The 19672-nt window shown below is 42.0% G+C and overlaps 1 protein-coding gene across 1 annotated transcript; it reads left to right on the top strand.

The window, feature by feature from the left end:
* The first annotated feature begins 8072 nt into the window (after nucleotides 1-8072).
* Nucleotides 8073-16716, top strand: EMC7 (ER membrane protein complex subunit 7). The gene is made up of 5 exons (XM_028722120.2): nucleotides 8073-8425; nucleotides 10328-10447; nucleotides 12075-12213; nucleotides 13876-13956; nucleotides 16169-16716. Exons 1-5 carry the CDS (start codon nucleotides 8175-8177, stop codon nucleotides 16319-16321), a joined length of 744 nt encoding a protein of 247 aa, XP_028577953.1. The 5' UTR covers nucleotides 8073-8174; the 3' UTR covers nucleotides 16322-16716.
* The last annotated feature ends 2956 nt before the right edge of the window (nucleotides 16717-19672 follow it).

The following is a 19672-nucleotide window of genomic DNA, read 5'->3' as shown; positions in this document are numbered from 1 at the left end:
CAGCCCCCCCTGCACCCCCCACACTACGCCACTGAGCAGCAAGGATCCCCAGGGCATAATAGGAATCTAACCAGAAGGAACTATTAACTATCAAACATGGCAGAAAGCTCAAGGAGATAAGTACAGAGAAGAGGCTCATAGATATGGCAGTGAGGAGGTCATCCATGCTTTTCATGAGGGAAGTTAGGTGGAGTGAAAGGTGAAATCCAGATTGGAGATGGTTAAAAGTAGAATTGGAGGAAAGATTGTTGTTATATAGGAGTAAGCAGCACAGTCAAGAGGTTTAGAGATAAAGGGGGAAAGAATAGTACTTGGAGAAGGGACAATGAGTCTAGAAATGTGTTCTTTTTTGAGAATATGGGAAATGGTATGTTTGGATGCTCAAAGGAAGGAGATGGTGCATAAGAGGAGATAACTTGAAGTTGGAAAGGGGCAGAATGAAGGGCAGAGTAGATTGGTTCTATCTTAGCATTGGAGGAGGAGGCCAAATCTTGACCAGAGAAAGGAAGTGGGGAGTAGAGGAGTAGGCTTAAGCAGGCATCAAAGGTAGAGAAGTACAGCTTAGGATACCTAGAGTTGGTGTGGAAGAGATGGATGAAGTAGTGCTGTTTAGCCAGGAGTAGCTTGGAGGATAAAGATGTTTCCAGGGCAGGTTACTTGCTTTCTCCTGAAAATCATTTGAAACACAAGTAACAGAGATGAGTTTTTGTTTTAAAAGTAATGTTTTAAAAATACCTATGCTGTTGAAACCAGTAGTGATGTATGGAAGTGAGAGCTGGACCATAAAGAAGGCTGATCGCTGAAGAATTTATGCTTTTGAATTATGGTGCTGGAGGAGACTCTTGAGAGTCCCATGGACTGCAAGAAGATCAAACTTACCCATTCTTAAGGAAATCAGCCCTGAGTGCTCACTGGAAGGACAGATCCTGAAGCTGAGGCTCCAATACTTTGGCCACCTCATGAGAAGAGAAGACTCCCTGGAAAAGACCCTGATGTTGGGAAAGATGGAGGGCACAAGGAGAAGAGGACAACAGAGGACGAGATGGTTGGACAGTGTTTTCAAAGCTACAAACATGAGTTTGACCAAGCTGTGGGAGGCAGTGGAAGACAGGAGTGCCTGGCGTGCTCTGGTCCATGGGGTCAGGAAGAGTTGGACATGACTAAACAATAACAACAATGCTATTGAAAATGTACAATAAAACGAGCGTACAATGAAAATGTACAATAACTAGATGTAAACACCTTGGAATAGGGTGGAGACATGTCCACCCCGTCAACACCCCCTGGTTTGCACACAAACAGGAACGGAAGCTGTGCTGATGTGAACAGCTAGAGGGCAAAGAGCTGTGAAATGCACCAGGAGAAAAACAACTTCACTGCGCTCTAAGGCAGTAATGTGAACACACCCTTTGTGGGAAGAAGTCCACATAATGAAGGGTAGACATTCTCTTTTTCACTCTACCAGTTCTTACTGTGCACAGATATTACACTTAGATGATCTTGATGATATGTGGCTTTTAATTGAAGGACAATCCTTATGAGATGCAGGATTCAGGCCATTAGGGGTCAGTGCCCAATTTCCAATGGTTACAGTTAAAGAGCAGCAGGCTACAATTATACTGTTAGATTAGTTTAAGCAGACCAGAGCAAATCCTTATTTTGAAATTAAGAGGTCAGCACTTACTGATAAGTTTGATTTATAAGAGAACTGATGGTCAGCATGGCATTGTTAGAAATAACACCTGCTTTGACTGATTCCAGAAACTTGGGGACAGAGAGATTAAATAGGGCCAAAATGGAATATACTTGCTGAGCCAAAACCAATTCTTATATAGCTGCCTGGAACATTATGCTGGGAGACTACAATGTAATAAATGCTAGCAATAAAAATGCTAAATGGTTTCTTCTATTGTAGCTGTTAGAATAGATACACAAAATAGCTTGAAACCTCCCACACTATTGCCTAAATGATATATTTAGTACTCTTAAATGCTAGAAATAGCAATGGAGCTACATTTATTATATCGGACAAAGTGCTTGAAATGGAATCATTAGAAGAAGAAAAACTGCTTGTAGGGTCAGAGAGAAAAAACAATAGTTTCATCTGCATCCATTTCCCCAACATTTATACTTACTATGCAAATATAATAATCATTTTGAGCATTCACCACTTTTACGTGTCAGCAGATCAGGTTCAAATCTTCACATGGGTTCTCTCATTAGAACACTAAAGTACCAAGGCCATATTAAGGGATGGACTGGCTTGAAAAGTCAGCATGGTCGGATATCTGCCAAGGACCCATTCCCCAGGTGCAGCCCACAAAAACGAGCTCTCTGGATATACTCTTCGCCATTGCATCCTGCTTTCTTGTTCATCTCTTCATATGACCCAGACAACAGCAGTTATTGAAAGAACAATAAATTGCCTGCTTGCTCATGGGCTCTCTGTCTTGTAAGCAAACATGGTAGCAATGATGAGAGTGTGCAGCAGCTGGTGATATCTTTGTAACAGCCCTGTGAGGTAGACTGAGTTAATACACATATATAAGCAGCAGTTCTTGCCAATAGATTGTAGTGTGTGTGGTGTGCTTGTGTGCTTGTGTGCAGGAGCGGAGGGGCAATCCGTACAGCATACCAGACTCAGTATATCCTCTGGGTTTTTTGGTTTTTTTTACACTTTTGTGTAACAGCTTTTCAAAATGCATGAACACTCCCACCACATATGAAAGTATGTGCCAGTCCTTTGACACACCCTCCAACGTTTAGTATTTATAGTTTTATATATAAAACTTACTTTCTGTGGAGTTAGAAGCCATTGGTACAGAAATGTAAAAGAGTTATGTCTAATTTTAGTGGAGATTGACCTGAATGGCATCTGTAACCAGATTTTAGACCAATGGGGGAACCAGTTACAGGTATCTGTCAATGCTTCTCCCATATAGATTTAAGATCCTTCATGGTTCCTGTGGATCCCTCTATTAATATGTAAGACTTTTCGACACCAGTCCTTTGGTGCAGGACACAGCGTTTTCTATTAATAACTCAAAACATGTAGGAGGTTGTACTGCCCAACTTCAAACTACAAAGCTGGGATTATTAGGCAAAATTACATGAACTGTTTGTTAGCTGCTTTTGTACTTGTTTTAAAGTTCAACAGGCAGTACTATATCTCAATAACCATACAGTGGTACCTTGGGTTACATACGCTTCAGGTTACAGACTCCGCTAACCCAGAAATATTACCTCGGGTTAAGAACTTTGCTTCAGGATGAGAACAGAAATTGTGCAGTGGTGGTGCAGCAGCAGCAGGAGGCCCCATTAGCTAAAGTGGTGCCTCAGGTTAAGAACAGTTTCAGGTTAAGAACAGACCTCCAGAACGAATTAAGTTCTTGACCCAAGGTACCACTGTATTTGTAAATTGATAACATGTAGTAATTGATATATGGTATGCCAAGAACAGGGACGCAGGTGGCGCTGTGGGTAAAACCTCAGTGCCTAGGACTTGCTAATCGTAAGGTCGGCGGTTCAAATCCCCGCGGCGGGGTGAGCTCCCGTCGTTCGGTCCCAGCTCCTGCCCACCTAGCAGTTCGAAAGCACCCCTAAGTGCAAGTAGATAAATAGGTACCACTTTATAGCAGGAAGGTAAACGGCGTTTCCGTGTGCGGCACTGGTGCTGGTTCACCAGTGCAGCTTCGTCACGCTGGCCACGTGACCCGGAAGTGTCTTCAGACGGCGACGGCTCCCGGCCTCTTAAGTGAGATGAGCGCACAATCCTAGAGTCAGTCACGACTGGCCCTTACGGGCAGGGGTACCTTTACCTTTATGCCAAGAACAATGTCTAACTGGGATATGGGAAACACAAAAGGGGGCTTTGCCAGTCATAGTGAACAAGCAAAGTCTGTTGCTTGTTCCATTCAGACACCATTTGAGGTGGTCATAGAGCCTATGGCAAACTCACAAAACATAAGAGATTCTCAAGGCCTCTTATTTGCAATTTAGCAGGTGCAGTTCTGCAATAAAATAGGGTGTGTTTTAATATATGCAATTATTTTACTAGATATTGTGCAAGGCCCCCTTTTGGTTAACCATAGGTAGTTTTGTATACATGACATAGCCGCCAGGGAAGACAAAAACACCGCAGTTCAAACATTTCAAGTCAGGACAGGGGACAAAAGTGAAGCCAGGCTGCACAACAACAGTGGCCATGGCATGGGAGTGAGAAGGGAGAGACATTGAGAGTGAGGAAGTGATGGTTTAAAACAACAACAACAGGGCTCAGAAAAAGCCCAATATGGAGGCCAAGTGGCCTAAATATTGGGAAATTTTGGAGCAAGAAGGAGACAAATTGAAATTGCAGAGTTTTGAGAAATTAAAAGATAAAGTGCGAGACTGGCTTCACTATTATCAATTAAGAGTGGCTTATAATTTGGACAAAAAAATTGGCTTCCAGGTGGAAAAATCAAAGTTGGAAACAGAATTGTTAGATCCCAAAACTAAGATACTTTCAAGAATGTATAAGTTGCTGTTAAATTGGAACACTCAGGACGAGACGGTTAAATCTGCTATGATTAAATGGGCACAGGATGTTGGACATAACATTATGTTTGCTGACTGGGAACAGTTGTGGACCACAGGTATGAAATTTACGGCATGTAATGCCCTAAGAGAGAATATTATGAAAATGATTTACAGGTGGTACATGACACCAGTCAAGCTTGCAAAAATCTATCATTTGCCCGATAATAAATGTTGGAAATGCAAAGAAACTGAAGGTACATTCTTTCACCTTTGGTGGACGTGCCCAAAGATTAAGGCTTTCTGGGAGATGATCTATAATGAAATGAAGAAGGTATTTAAATATACCTTCCTGAAGAAACCAGAGGCCTTTCTTTTGGGCATAGTTGACCAATTGGTGCCAAAGAAGGATAGAACTTTTTTTATGTATGCAACAACAGCAGCAAGAATACTTATTGCAAAGTATTGGAAGACACAAGATTTACCCACCCTGGAAGAGTGGCAGATCAAGGTGATGGACTATATGGAATTGGCGGAAATGACTGGCAGAATCCGAGACCAGGGAGAAGAGTTGGTGGAAGAAGATTGGAAGAAATTTAAAGACTATTTGCAGAAATACTGTAAAATTAATGAATGCTAAAATGATGTTGGATTGAAAATAAGTGGTATTGGTAACAAGGTTAATAAGAATATGCAAATATGGATTGATAATGGATGAAAATGTATAGTCATAATAGGTTAAGATATAGAGTTAAGATAAATGAAAGAGGGTAAGGATTTGCTGAATTGATTATGTAAATGGGAATACAAAAAGGGGAGGTGTGAGGAGGTCAAGGAAACAAGCAAATGAGCTTAAAGATATCGAAAAATGGATTTATTTTTAAATTTTTTCTTAGCTATTTGTTTTTTGTATTTTGTATTTTCTTTTTTCCCCCCTTCTTCTATGTATTTTTTGGTAATTCCTGTATTTTTCTTGTTATTTTTTCCCCCTCTTCTATGTTTTTCTTTTTAGTTTGTTAACTTCTGTTTTAAATCCTTTTATTCTGTAAACCTATGTTTCTTGTAAAACGCTAATAAATATCTTATAAAAAAAATAAAACAACAACAACAGAAGTTTGAGAAAGGTACTATGGAAAATTTGACAACTCCACATCCTTTATTCTATCTCACATGATGCAGCTGAGGAATGGAGGAGGGAGACATGTGGGTACAGTGAGGAGAGACTGGTAGTGATAGGAAGGAAAGTGGCTATTTTAAAGACCAGCATAAGTTTATGTGTAGTAACACTGAGAGGAAAATGGCAGTTTCAAACAAAAGCAGATAAAAAGAAACACAGGGGGGAAAGTGATTTTACACAACGGCAGAGGTTTGAGTAGAGCAAGCAGGGGGTGAAATGGGGAGTGGCAGTTTAGAACAAGGTGTGAGTAGAGAGAGAGGAGAGCTGGAAAGGCTGTTGTGTTAACTTTTTGGTGTTAGCTCCTGTATTGTACCCATCACTCCTAATTCTCTGTGTTAAAATTGGTTTGTTTTATTAAAAAAAACCCTACCCCTCAGTGTTCCTTCCTGCCATCTTCTCTATATGGCCACCCTAGGTAGAAATGTGACCTACTCATAGAAGACTCCAGGATTTTAGCATACCTACTTTGCCATGTAGAAACAGAGCCATGAGTCTGAGGGAGGACCCCAAGGGCCACAAAAATTGATAGTATATTGCTTTAAGAAAATGCTACATCACTTTGAGAAAAAGCTATGAAACTGTTAGGAATGCTAAAGCTTTGAACCTGCTGAGAATGCAAAAGCCCTTTCCCATGGGAAGAGAAGAAGCTAACATTTTTATCGCAGAACATACGCAGCTAAACACATAGGTTTACAAAGCACAATAGCTTCACGTAACAATGTTTCTGTATGGACAGCAAAACAGCCGGAGCTTATGCTTATTGCGCAAGCGTACTAACCTGAAATGTATCCAACAATTAGGATAAGGTAATGTGAAATACTTATATGCACATGATTGGAAAGGGTTTTGTGAAGAAACTTATAAATAACCTCCCTAGACCACTAGCTGGGGGTTACAGTTCTTGTGGAAGGATCCGACCATAGCTGTCAACGTTTCCCTTTTTTTAAGGGAAATTCCCTTATTCCGAATAGGATTCCTAGCAAGAAAAGGGAAGAGTTGACAGCTATGGATCCGACTGTGACCTATTGCTTCCTAAGTAATAAAATGGCTGGACTCTTATCTCCTCCAGGTTCCTCAGTCTTATTGACAACAAAGGGGTTTTTATAGGGTTTGACCCCTTTCTACAAGTTCACCATCTAATTCAGATTTTATGTGAATGTATATGGGAGGGGTAGGACGCGGGTGGCGCTGTGGGTAAAACCTCAGAGCCTAGGACTTGCCGATCGTATGGTCAGCGGTTCGAATCCCCGCGGCGGGGTGAGCTCCCGTCTTTCGGTCCCAGCGCCTGCCCACCTAGCAGTTCGAAAGCACCCCTAAGTGCAAGTAGATAAATAGGTACCGCTTTATAGCGGGAAGGTAAACGGTGTTTCCGTGTGTGGCACTGGTGCTGGCTCGCCAGTGCAGCCTTGTCACGCTGGCCACGTGACTCGGAAGTGTCTTCGGACAGCGCTGGCCCCCGGCCTCTTAAGCGAGATGGACGCGCAACCCCAGAGTCGGACACGACTGGCCCGTACGGGCAGGGGTACCTTTACCTTTACCTTTACATGGGAGGGGCAGTAGAAATGCTACACTGCTGCAGAATATGAACTGTGTGAAAAGCCAGCATTGGTGGGGCTACGGTTGGTTTAGATTTTTAGCTAACTCCCCACCCCTCACGTTACAGGTAACAGCAAAGATTAACAACGTTGCCCACTCAGGCCCCACTCGCAGCCCATATCTAGCCTTAAGTAGAAGTCTTATACATTGCACTGAGTTTTCACTGAGCAAAAATAACTTCTCTTAAAAAATACATTCCGGCCCCCCGGAATTACCTAAATTACGAAAAGCAGGCCTCATCCCGATGCTGTAACTTATTGTTGTTGTTGTTGTTTAGTCGTTTAGTCGTGTCCGACTTTTCGTGACCCCATGGACCAGAGCACGCCCTTATTACTCCTCTCTTTATTTTAGAAGACAGCTGAAGGCAGCCCCGTTTAATGAAGTTTTTAATGTTTGGTGTTTTACTGTGTTTTTAATATTCTGTTGGGAGCCGCCTAGAGTGGCTGGAGAAGCCCAGCCAGATGGGCGAGGTATAAATAATAATAAAAATTATTATTATTATTATTATCATTATCATCATCATCATCATTATTATTAAAAATGCTGTATCGGATGTTTTTAACGTTTGACGAGTGGCTGGGGAAATCCAGATTATTGTTATTATTATTAATAATTATAATAGAAATACTGTTGCCCAATCATAACTACCCTGAAACCCAGCAACGCTCTCTATGGGCAGCCCCCTGCTTTTCGCCCTGCGGCTCCTTTAAGAAACGTCCGCAGAAGAAACCCGGAAGTTGAGCTCTCGCATCCTCGTTCGTCACGGCGCGTCCCTCCACTTGGCGCATGCGCCGCTGGGGACGACGAGAGCGGCCCTTCCTCTCTCCCGGTCTTCTCTGCCGCCGCCTCCTCCCCCTCCTTCCCGGCACCTCCGGCGGTTGCTCTAATGGCGGCCCGGCCCGGCGGCCTCCCGGGGACGGCGACGACGATGTTGCGGCTGCTGCTGGCGGCCTTTCTCTTGGCCGCCGGCTCGCGGGCTTCGGAGGTGGCCGGGGGCGCCGCTAGCGGGGAGGCTGTGGGCGCCAGCGAGCGGTTTAAGATCGAGGGCCGGGCGGTGGTGCCGGGGGTGAAGCCCCAGGACTGGATCTCGGGGGCCCGGGTGCTGGTGGACGGCGAGGAGCACGTCGGCTTCCTCAAGTGAGTAGCAGCCGGGGAGAGAGGCTTTGCGGGGAGAGGGAACGGATTTGTTTGCCTTTTTTAATTCAACCCCAACCCTCGGTCTCTCTCCCGTTTGGTCCCCACAACAACCTTGCCAGGTAGGCTAGCCTGACAGAAAGTGAGCCCCCCCCCCCCCCGAGATAGTTTAGGGGAAATTCCAACTCGGGCCTCGCCATTCCTCGTCTGAGACTACTAACCACTGCATCATAGTACGAAGTTGCATCACCACCAACGTGTGCCTACGGAGACAGACAAATTTACTTGAAGAGATGGCTGTCATTTTCTTTTGATTTCCCCCACACGTTTAAAATCTTAACAAATAAAAAAATTCCTTCCAGTAGCACCTTAGAGACCAGCTAAGTTTGTTACTGGTATGAGCTTTCATGTGCATGCACACTTCATCAGATACCAAGCATGTTTAAAATCTTAGTTCAGAAAAGAGTCACCTTTCTTGAGCGTGGGGCAGTCAATCTTAGGGCATGCTTGTTGCCACTTAGATGCATGCAACAAATGTTGCTCATTTCAAAGGACAAAGAAGTTTCCTCGAGGGAAACTTTTCCTCAAGCCTTTAAGGATACAGTGGTACCTCGGGTTACATACACTTCAGGTTACATACGCTTCAGGTTATAGACTCCGCTAACCCAGAAATATTACCTCGGGTTAAGAACTTTGCTTCAGGATGAGAACAGAAATTGTGCTCCGGTGGCACAGCGGCAGCAGGAGACCCCATTAGCTAAAGTGGTGCTTCAGGTTAAGAACAGTTACAGGTTAAGAATGGACCTCCAGAACGAATTAAGTACGTAACCAGATGTACCACTGTACTGCTCTTTTTTTCCTGAACTCACCAATCACCAGACACCCCCCCTCTTTATTTCTGTAGTTTCTGTTTTCCAGCTTCTTGGTTTCTGCTGCGTACAGAGACACCTGCAGGTACCTGCACTCTGTAATGTGCAAGCATGAATCCTGTCTGTTGCTTTCAGTAGAATGTGCATCCCCATTTTTAAACTTAAAGTTAGCTTGTGCAGAGGTGTGCTCATCTAATTGCTGGATAACATTATTTTTCTGAGACAGCAGGGTCACTGTGTTTTTTTTTTGGGGGGGGTGAGTGCTTTCTAGATTCTAGAATGTAGTTTTACAGGTATCTCTACTACCTAATAGGTGGTGCCTATTTCAGTAATGGCCAGTCTTGCACAACTCCTTTTCCACCTTGTGATGTTGTGACCTCATCCTGCAAGGAGGTGTCCTGGAGCACAGAAACATATGTGCATACTTTGAGTGTTGTCAGTTCCAGCTCCTCTTTGGAGACTCGAGTGCTCTGTATCACATATGTTTAGACTGAACATCATCCAGTATTTTAAAAAATGACAGACGATATGTGCAGTCAAGAGAAAGCAATGGCTATCCTTTCTATAGCAAAGATTATGCTCCTGCTCATTATGTATAGGCAAGTTAATATTGAGAGCAAGAGTTTTCTTGGATCCTCCTCAAGAGTTTTCTGGTTGAGAAACTGTGTCCAACAAAACTGTCTTTTCCATACATATATACACAGGAGATGGCTTGAAAAAGCCATTCTGTACTTATGAGGATTGCCTTAGAACACTCAGTGTATCATGGCTGAGCCAAGATTTTCAATGGAAACGTCCAGCTCCCACTTTTAAGTACTATGCAGCACCAGCTTACTGGCATTGTAAGTTAGTGAAATAGAGCATTGTGCTACGAATTAATAGGTAGGGTTTGTAATCCCCCTCTTGATAGGATGATAGCTCTTTGGTCTAATAAAGCTTTTTTGAGTTCTGACATGTAAAACATCTGTAGCACATTTTAAATTATTGTAACTATTCTGTGATGCAATTAAATATATGATATTTTTTATTTTTTCAGGACAGATGGAAGCTTTGTGGTTCATGATGTTCCTTCTGGATCATATGTAGTTGAAGTCATATCTCCAGCTTATAAATTTGAACCAGTGCGAGTGGACATCACTTCAAAAGGGAAAATGAGGTGAGCGGCTATAGCTTTTTTTATATAGAATACTGAACCAAACTGATTTGCTATGGAAAACAGGGCTGGTTGGTCTGTTGGTAACAGTGGCGTAGCGTGGGTTGTCAGCACCCGGGGCAAGGCAAATAATTTGCGCCCCCTGACCCGTGGATTTGCGCCCCCTAACCTGTGGATTTGCCCTAACCCCAGATGTTGCGCCCGGTGCGGCCGGCCCCCCCCTGCACCCCCCACGCTACGCCACTGGTTGGTAAGGCCTTAAACATTTTTTATGTTCTCTCAAATAAATAAATAGGCCTTAAAACTCTGTAATTATTTGAATCCTCCACAGTTGCCTTCACTATAGCTTGTTTACTGCTAGCAAACCACAATCTGAAACCTTGGTTTGGTGGTGGTTTACAAACCTTGTTTTGTTTTAACTTTGGCTTGCTGTTATGTACAAACCAAACATCCTTCCATAACCATGGTTTGTCTGCACATCACAGATGTTCACCAAGCTAGAAAGGCATGGGGCTAAAAAGAAATCAAGCTTTAGAGAAAAAAGCCATGCTTTGTTTGCTCATCTAGGGGACAAATTTGTGGTTAATATGACTTGTTAACCAGACTATGGCTTAGTGTTGGTTGTGAACCAAGCTCCTAAATTAATGTATCTGAAAACAAAACTTCTGCCATGTGTGGTGTGATATATCATGAAAAAATTACTTTTAAAGATACACAAACTATATCTGAAGGGGTTGGATCTAGGCTTGCATTTTTGTTCATGGAAAGGACCAAGATCCATTGGTGGCTTCTGCTGGAATAAGGAGGTGGTCCTTTTTATATATTTCCCTTTCTCCCTGCAGTCCCCAGCACCCCTTTCCACATTTCCAGATGGTCGTCCCCCCCCCCAAAAAAACACCTCCCTCCAAAGTACCCTCTCAGCAGTGCTGTAGGAACTGGCTAATGGGGAACTGACTAAAATAACCTCTTTACTTTAACAGAGCTTTCTATCCACAAGTTAAAGCCACCTGGTTAAGCTAAGCTTAACTCAGTTTCTGTTTGGTGCTTATAGTTTACAGAATGTTTTTCAGCTATGTTTTCCTCACTGAGAATATCTGCACAGTGATTACAGTGGCTTACAAAGTTCTTTTGAGTCTATAATCTTTGACATTTAATGCTAGTTATTTACATATGATCACTGCTAATTTGTTACGTTTTGAGATCTGTCAAACTTAATTTGTCTGATACTGGATTTTGCTAAATCTGTGATGAGTGTGTGTGTGTGTGTGTGTGTGTGTGTGTGTGTGTAAAATGGGTTGCTGTTGTTTTTCAGTAGCACCTGTTCTAGTTGCTATCTCCAAGGACATGCAGAGTAAACTATTTTCAGGCCTCTCTTGGGAAAATAAAGTTTCACCAAGTAAACACATTTGTTGGGATATAGATGCACATCTAATGCACATCTCTTATATGAGCAGGCGACCAAGCCACGATCCTACATACAATTATGGTACTTTCTTACAATCAAATTCTAAGCTGCATAACTATTCACAGGATTATCACTTCAATTCAAATGCAGTGATAGAGAAAATATCTAACCAGGATAATTTGTTGGGCTTTAATGGAGAAAGATACTTCTAAATGTCTTCTTCAGGGCAAGATTTGTGAATTACATCAAAACATCAGAAGTTGTCCGATTGCCATACCCGCTTCAGATGAAATCTTCTGGACCACCTTCTTATTTCATAAAGAGAGAGTCTTGGGGATGGACAGACTTCTTAATGAACCCCATGGTATGTATGGAAACAGGTGCATATAAACTGCTTGTTTGCCACTGATTAGCTATTTATTGCCTATGTTTCAAAACCTATTTAAGGACCCTATTTGTAAGATTTAAGGGTAAACATTTAACAGATTATATGTTAATATGCCACTATTAGAAGATAATTTATCATTAAACAAGACTTGTTTTCAGGCAGGCATCTCTTGGGTGCAGGAGAGGCATCTCTAGAGGGAGGGATGGTTACATCATCTTAACAGGGATTTCTTGTTGTACAATCAGCTGGGGGGAAATTATGAAGCATTGTAGACCTAAATTGGCATCCCCACTGCCAGTTAATTTGCTATGCATTTGCAAAAAAACCCTTCCAGCCCCATTGTATATAATATTTTTGAAGTAAACTATGAATGTGTAACAGTGATTTGTAGTCTTAAAAGTGTGTTGATTTCTAGCTTGCCTCAGCTAGAAATTTCAGTTGAAACTGGGAGGCAGAGTGTGTGGCAGAGGAATGTGTTATAGGTTTGTTGTTGTTTTGAGGTTGAATATAAAACTGAAGGGCAGTTTGGGACGCTGGTTGCTGAAGCAACCACAGGTACCCATTAATCCTGGCTCAGTGCATATGGTAAAGGTAAAGGTACCCCTGACCGTTAGGTCCAGTCGCAGACGACTCTGGGGTTGCGGCACTCATCTCGCTCTATAGGCCGAGGGAGCCGGCGTTTGTCTGCAGACAGCTTCCAGGTCATGTGGCCAGCATGACTAAGCCACCTCTGGCGAACCAGAGCAGCACACGGAAACGCTGTTTACCTTTCCACCAGAGCAGTACCTATTTATCTACTTGCACTTTGACGTGCTTTCGAACTGCTAGGTGGGCAGGAACTGGGACCGAGCAATGGGAGCTCACCCCGTTGCGGGGATTCTGGCGGGGATTCAAACCGACGACCTTCTGATTGGCAAGCCCAAGAGGCTCAGTGGTTTAGACCACAGCGCCACCCGTGTCCCAATGCATATGGTTGGACTTGTTAAATGGAATAATTGAACTAGTCTAGATACAGATGCTTCAGTTATGCAGCACATTTTTTAAAAAAACAACAACACTACACACTGTGATGCTTGGATATATATCCACTCTCCCCTGTATTTCTTTATTGTTGAATAATAAGTTAGTGTGTTTAAGCTGCCGCTTCTCCATTTAGAACTATGCCTATTTTGACTGCTGAAACCCTGCCAGAAGAAATGGGTTCTCTGCTGCAGTAGCAATCAAAGGATCTACTCAAGGAGAGTAGATCCTGATTGGCTCAAGACTATGGTCATTGAGCCCCAACATGGAGTGTTTTCACCATATTTTCCATTTTTGGTGAGATTTCTGAATATTGGAATTGCTGTGGTGCCTCAGGCATATGTAGCTGCCTTTGGAGTTGTTGACCCCATCTTGGTATGTCACTGAGATGCGCCACTTGTATATCACTATAAACCATGGTTAATATTTTACCCACAATCCTAGGTTTGGGTATTAATCTGAGCCACGGAGTCATAGTTTCCTTCCTGGTGGCCATTCACAATATAACTTTTGAGGGATTTTTCTTTTATTATCTGTGGTACAATACGGCAATACTAGAATTGCTGCATAATAGAAGAAATACTAACATTTTTTTTTTAAAAAAATCTCCTGTTTAAGGTTATGATGATGATCCTTCCATTGCTGATCTTCGTATTACTTCCTAAGGTTGTCAACACAAGTGATCCTGACATGAGGCGGGTGAGTAAGCTTTGCGAGGGTTAACACTTCAAATATTGTATCTGAAGAAACCAAACCAGTCCAAATAAATATTACAGTCCAGAAAGTGTCTGGGAATGGTTTTTCTATTACCACTAAGGTAGAAATACAGCTGTGGGCCAGAAATACAAGCCCTCTAACAATGCTTGATTATTCAAATCTTTATACAGAAAACATCAAATTCTAAGAGATGCTAAATCTAAATTGTGTGCAGTGTAAACTTTATGCAATGTATTCAATGTGTTATTTTCCGTCAGGGATAAGGTAGAAAGTGAAAGAACACAAAGAAAGGGCTTTAAGAGAATGGAGAGAGATGTAATATGAGGAGACCAGGAAGCTGCAGCCTTAGTGTCGTTGGACTGAATGAAACTAGCGTCTGAGAGCTGGTGTGTGTTAGGATCTCAACAACTTTCCAGTCCAGTCCACAAAAGGGACTAAGATCTGTTTGATCCCTCCCAGACACAATCATACAAGTTAACTCTTAGCTGCCCACTCATGCCATTATTGAGAAGCAACAGAGAGTTGTACTTGGACATCTTTCATCAGTTTTAGGTTGCCTTTCCAGTTTGGTTCTAGGAGCAGTAGAGGCTGTTGCAACAGCCTCAATTTCTGCCAGACATCTTTGGGTGTGAGCCAACAGCATCCACTCTTTTTCCTGCTGGCAGAAGCAGCAGCTGCCTAAAGATTCCTTGCTGCTGATATTAGGAATTAGCATGAGTCTGTTGGCTTATAGGTGGTGAAAAATGCGTCAAGCAGAGCCCACTGGGCAGAAAAATAAGTATGTCTTGGTTTTGGATGGGGAGTATGTGCAGTTTTCTACCATCATTTTGATTTCTTGGGCTGCACTGATTCCTTCATCTGCCCATTCAGTGCTATGGCCATTTCACCACTAGTTATTCATGAAAACAGAGGCACTCATTTTGAGTTACAGAAATAATCTACCAGTCTCTTCCTATGTTGAATGAAGGTCTCTGGGACTATTTCTGATAATTTATGTTATCCTCTCCTTTTCTTGCCTATTGCAATTAAAGCAAGAATTCACATCATAGTCACGTTCTTCTGTGACAAATCCATTATGACAGAAAGTTTTAAATATGATATTTATTAAATTATCCTAATTTATTGTCCTTTCACCATGCGTTATGCCGAATAGCGGAAGGCTAGAACAAAATGGAGATTCAAGGTGTTTACTAAATCTTCTTTATTTAGCAGTATCTACTTTTTGTCTTTGGCTGCTGCTTTTTGGGGTTCAGTTGGTATTAATTTCCTTTCCTTCTAAATGACCACTGTCTTCAGTAGTTCCTTACAGGTTTCACATTATTTTTGAGTTAATAGATATAACATTCTAGATCATGTGATAGATGTTTAAATCTTCCATTTTAACTCTGGCTGCACACTTATCTGAGAAAAAAGTGGAACTTACCTCTGAAAACTTGCAAAAGATTGCATTGTAAATGTTTAATATAAGGTTAAAAGTGGAGGCAGATCAGCTGCTTGATCTGATGCATTTGCTGATGTGAATCAACATGTGATCTGCTCTCTTGGGCAAGAAATTGATTGCCTAATGGAAAAGTGTAGTTGACAGAATCATGGACCATGTCCTCTGTGGAAGACATTGGGTAGGCAGGAATAGATGTAAAATGTTCTGTTCCATTTTGAAAGGCTAGGAAAAATTAAATGACCTACCTCAAATCGGGCCCAGATCTTTTAGCAGACATATTTTAATAGAAGGCAACTGTTGGAAGGAAATAGCTTTTCAAAAAGATGCTTCACATACATTGCCATGATAGTTCAATTTGTTTTAAACAATTTTTAAGAACTAGTGTGCAATTTTTTTTAGCATTTAAAAAGAAACTTTTTAAATTTGAAATTGGGAGAGATTTCAACCAAACTCACCTTTTAAAATTTTAATATGGCAATCCTTTATCCTGTAACACTACTTTAGACATGGTTATCTCTGTTTTTTGCTTTTAGAACTTCCTTTTCATTTATTTATATCAATATAACACAAGAAGTTTTTTTTAAGTTGTAGTTTAGGCTGTGGCTGTATGAAGAGTCTATAGTGGGGGTATATGGGTAGAGAGCAGCTGCAAAATGACACCACTACTGACAGAACAATTAACCAACTTGGCGTATCTTTATGATTTGGAAATGGTTTTACTTAATACATTCTTCTCTTTTTGTATGCGTTTAGGAAATGGAGCAATCAATGAATATGTTGAATTCTAACCATGAGCTGCCTGATGTGTCAGAGTTCATGACAAGACTTTTCTCTTCAAAATCTTCTAGCAAGTCCAGTGGTAGTAGCAGTAAAACAGGAAAAAGTGGGGCAGGAAAAAGGAGGTAGTTGTTTGTTTCTCTGAAGCCACAATTTGCACAGCTCTGTTATGTGGTATCATCTATATGTTCTGTGGAAGAACAAAAAAGCCACTACTGTAACCTAAATCCAATGTGAAATTGGACATGATACAACTGTTGTGTGTGCTGTAGCTTTTTAACCTATTTAAATATCTTGTTCTTTAAACACATGGGGACATTGCTTCACTTCTGTATCTCTGTAAAGACCGATGAAGAGTTAACTCCTTTGTAGAGAATGACATTAAAGAATTTAAATTATGTGAAATATATTGATGATTCTTAAAACATCACTGTAAAGCATCTGATTTCAAGAAACCAAGTGTCTTTAACCCACTGTTCTTAACTTACGTAGTCTATAAATGCACAATATTTTTCTTAACCTAACATTACTTGTGCTTATTGAAAGAGAACCTCTTTTGATTGATTTGTTTTTATTTGAAGCATTTTTACACTGCTCCTCGGGTGAAAAAGTGTCCCATAGCTGCTTACAAAGGTCAGTAAGAAGACAGCTTCTGACTTTGGGCATAGAATCTAGAACATACAACAATGTAAGGAAAAGGGAAGAGGAAAAAGATAAATCCAGGCAGTACTTAAAAATTACAAAGTACTTAAAATTAGAAGCAGGAATAGAAGCAATTAAATCCTGTACGATCCCTCACTGCTTAGAAACCACACACTCTCTTGCCTACCTTCTGCCACTATAACATATTAACAAAAGCTTTGTGAATGTAAGTCTACACTGGTTTATCTAAAATGTTTTGGATAACAATTGTCGTCCATTTCTGTGCTTGAGACACTGGTTGTTACCTTGCGCCTTCTTAGCAGAAACAACAGAAGAACCTAATGCTGTAGCAAGTATGCGCCACGATCAACAGACAGCAATGTTAATAATGCAAGGCTGATTTTTCCATACAGTAACCAAGAATGCTGGCAGGCAAAGGAAACTGATACCCTAATCTCACATGTTTTATAGGGATGCTAAACCTGTGGCCCTCTAAGATGGTGGTGGACTTAAATTCCTATCAGCTCCGACCTGTGGTCATGCTGGCCAGGAATGATGGGAGTAGTAGTACAGGCACATCTGGAGCTCCACAAATTCCTGATTCATGGGCTAGAGCAGGCTTCCTCAACCTCAGCCCTCCAGATGTTTTGAGACTACAATTCCCATTATCCCTGACCACTGTTCCTGCTAGCTAGGGATCATGGGAGTTGTAGGCCACAAACATATGGAGGGCTGAGGCTGAGGAAGCCTGGGCTAGATGAAGGTAGCTGAAGAGCTGAAGGACAGGAAGTTTAGTTTTTGCCCTGTGAGAGAGGCATCATTCCACTCTTGGCTAGAGCCTCTAAAATGCAGTGCATAGCTAGTAGGCTTTGACACCCAACAGCCTAGATCAGGCATGGCCAAACATGGCCCTCCAGCTGTTTTGGGACTACAACTCCCATCATCCCTAGCTAACAGGACCAGTGGTCAGGGATGATGAGAATTGTAGTCCCAAAACAGCTGGAGGGCCAAGTTTGGCCACCACTGGCCTAGATGTTAAACAGCATGGGAAGCAGAATTGACATTTGTTGGACCCCAAAGCCATGGAGCCGAGCAACAAAATCCTAGTGTTACTTTCTAGTAGCAATCCTCCAACTCACACCTCCTTGAGTTGCTAATGAAGAACAACTCAATGATGATCTAGAGCCACTGAGAAGTCAAGGAGAACCAACAAAGTTGCATCCCTGCCCTCTGGACTCTCTCTTGACAGAGGCCATCCATTAGGACAACTACGGCTGCCTCTGTGCCAAACCCAAGCCTGAAAGAAAACCTGCAGCTGGCTAGCCTTGCCCAGGAAAAGGTCATTGGAGATTGGATGGAAGCTTTTTAAAACCTCTTCAAGAGGGGTTACACCACCTCTTTCAAGGCAGTGGGTATAACAACAATTTTGAAGTAAAGTGCCACACATATTAAAGGACAAGTTCATGAAGGTGACTTTCAAAGGCCCTTTGAATACATGGTATGTCCAGAAGTTATGCTATCAATATTTGATGGTATGGAAGGTCTTGGGAATTTGTTCCACCCACTCTTTCTATATCTCAGCATAGATGGTTGCTTGGGATTGCATGTATGTCTTTCCACTGCAAAGCTTGAGACCTAGGGAAGTGGTGGTATCAGCAACATTAATGTGTGGGACCCAAAGTCTTTCCTTCCAAAATTCTAGGCTGATCCCATAGTGTCTTTCTAGAAGAATTATATGTAGTGCTGCATCTAGAGCAATTGGACCCTAAACTGATTATTATTACAGAATGAATTGCTCAGACCAAAGCTGATAATGAGACTTTAAGAGTTGTTTTGAGATTAATTCTACCCATGACTAAATTGTCTCAATTTGGGATACTTTTAAAGGGTCTGCTGGGGCCATGTAATCAGCATTAGCCTTTAACATGAAGGGGTGGAATTAATTGAACAACTATATCATCTGGAGTGTTTTCACAGACTGAAATAACTTAATCAAACATTAATAGCAGCAGGGGAGAACTTTTATATCTGAGACACAAAATAGAAAAGGTGCTGGTTTATACAAATCACGGTTATTGCAGAAAGGAGAACAAAGCTCACTGCCTTTTAGCATTAAGACCAGCGCTGAACCAATATGCCATTTATCACAACTGCTCATTGAAGAAGTTGGTGGGGGCAGGGAGCAATCGAAGCATTTGAAGATTATTACAGTGCTGCCTGTAACTCTAGAATTCAAATGAATCCAGATATATAAATCTACATGTCTTCATAGAAGTTCCTTTGCTCTCAAATGAGCATAGAGCATTCTTAGACAGGATTTCAAAAAATAGTGGCTGGGCAGGACTCGCAATGTCTTCCATAGGAAAGGCTAATTGCAAAAGCTTTCCGTTTGCTGAAGTGTGCTGGGGAACCGGTGGCCCTTCCGATGCTGCTGACTCCCAACTCTCATCAGCCCCAGCAAGCATGGCTGATGGTCAGGGATGATGGGAGTTTTAATTCAACAAGAGCTGGAGGGCCACAGGTTTCCAGCCCTTCTGCATTGGTTGGTGTGGTGGGTCCATATGATGGAATGTTCCTACACTTGCATTCTAGAGTGGTTGAAGGAGTCATATGGAGAAGTGAGTAGGAGAGCAAACCCCATTGACCTGCCTGGCTTGGCTCAAGATAGCCAGTGGGAGGCAGTTATGGAAGAAGCACACAGATGCGCTCTGCGATCTCTCACATAGCAACATGTGGAATGGTGGGCTAGTGTCGAGTTCATTGGCGTGGCTCTTTGCTGCACAGGCATGTTTTTCAAATTACACCTTGTTGATAATAGATCAGATCAGTAAACAGAGC

This window comes from Podarcis muralis, chromosome 1 (assembly GCF_964188315.1).
Source record: "Podarcis muralis chromosome 1, rPodMur119.hap1.1, whole genome shotgun sequence".
NCBI classification, from domain to species: Eukaryota; Metazoa; Chordata; class Lepidosauria; order Squamata; family Lacertidae; genus Podarcis; species Podarcis muralis.
The sequence above is the reverse complement of the archived record's forward strand: the minus strand, read 5'-3'. Positions and strand labels throughout refer to the sequence as shown.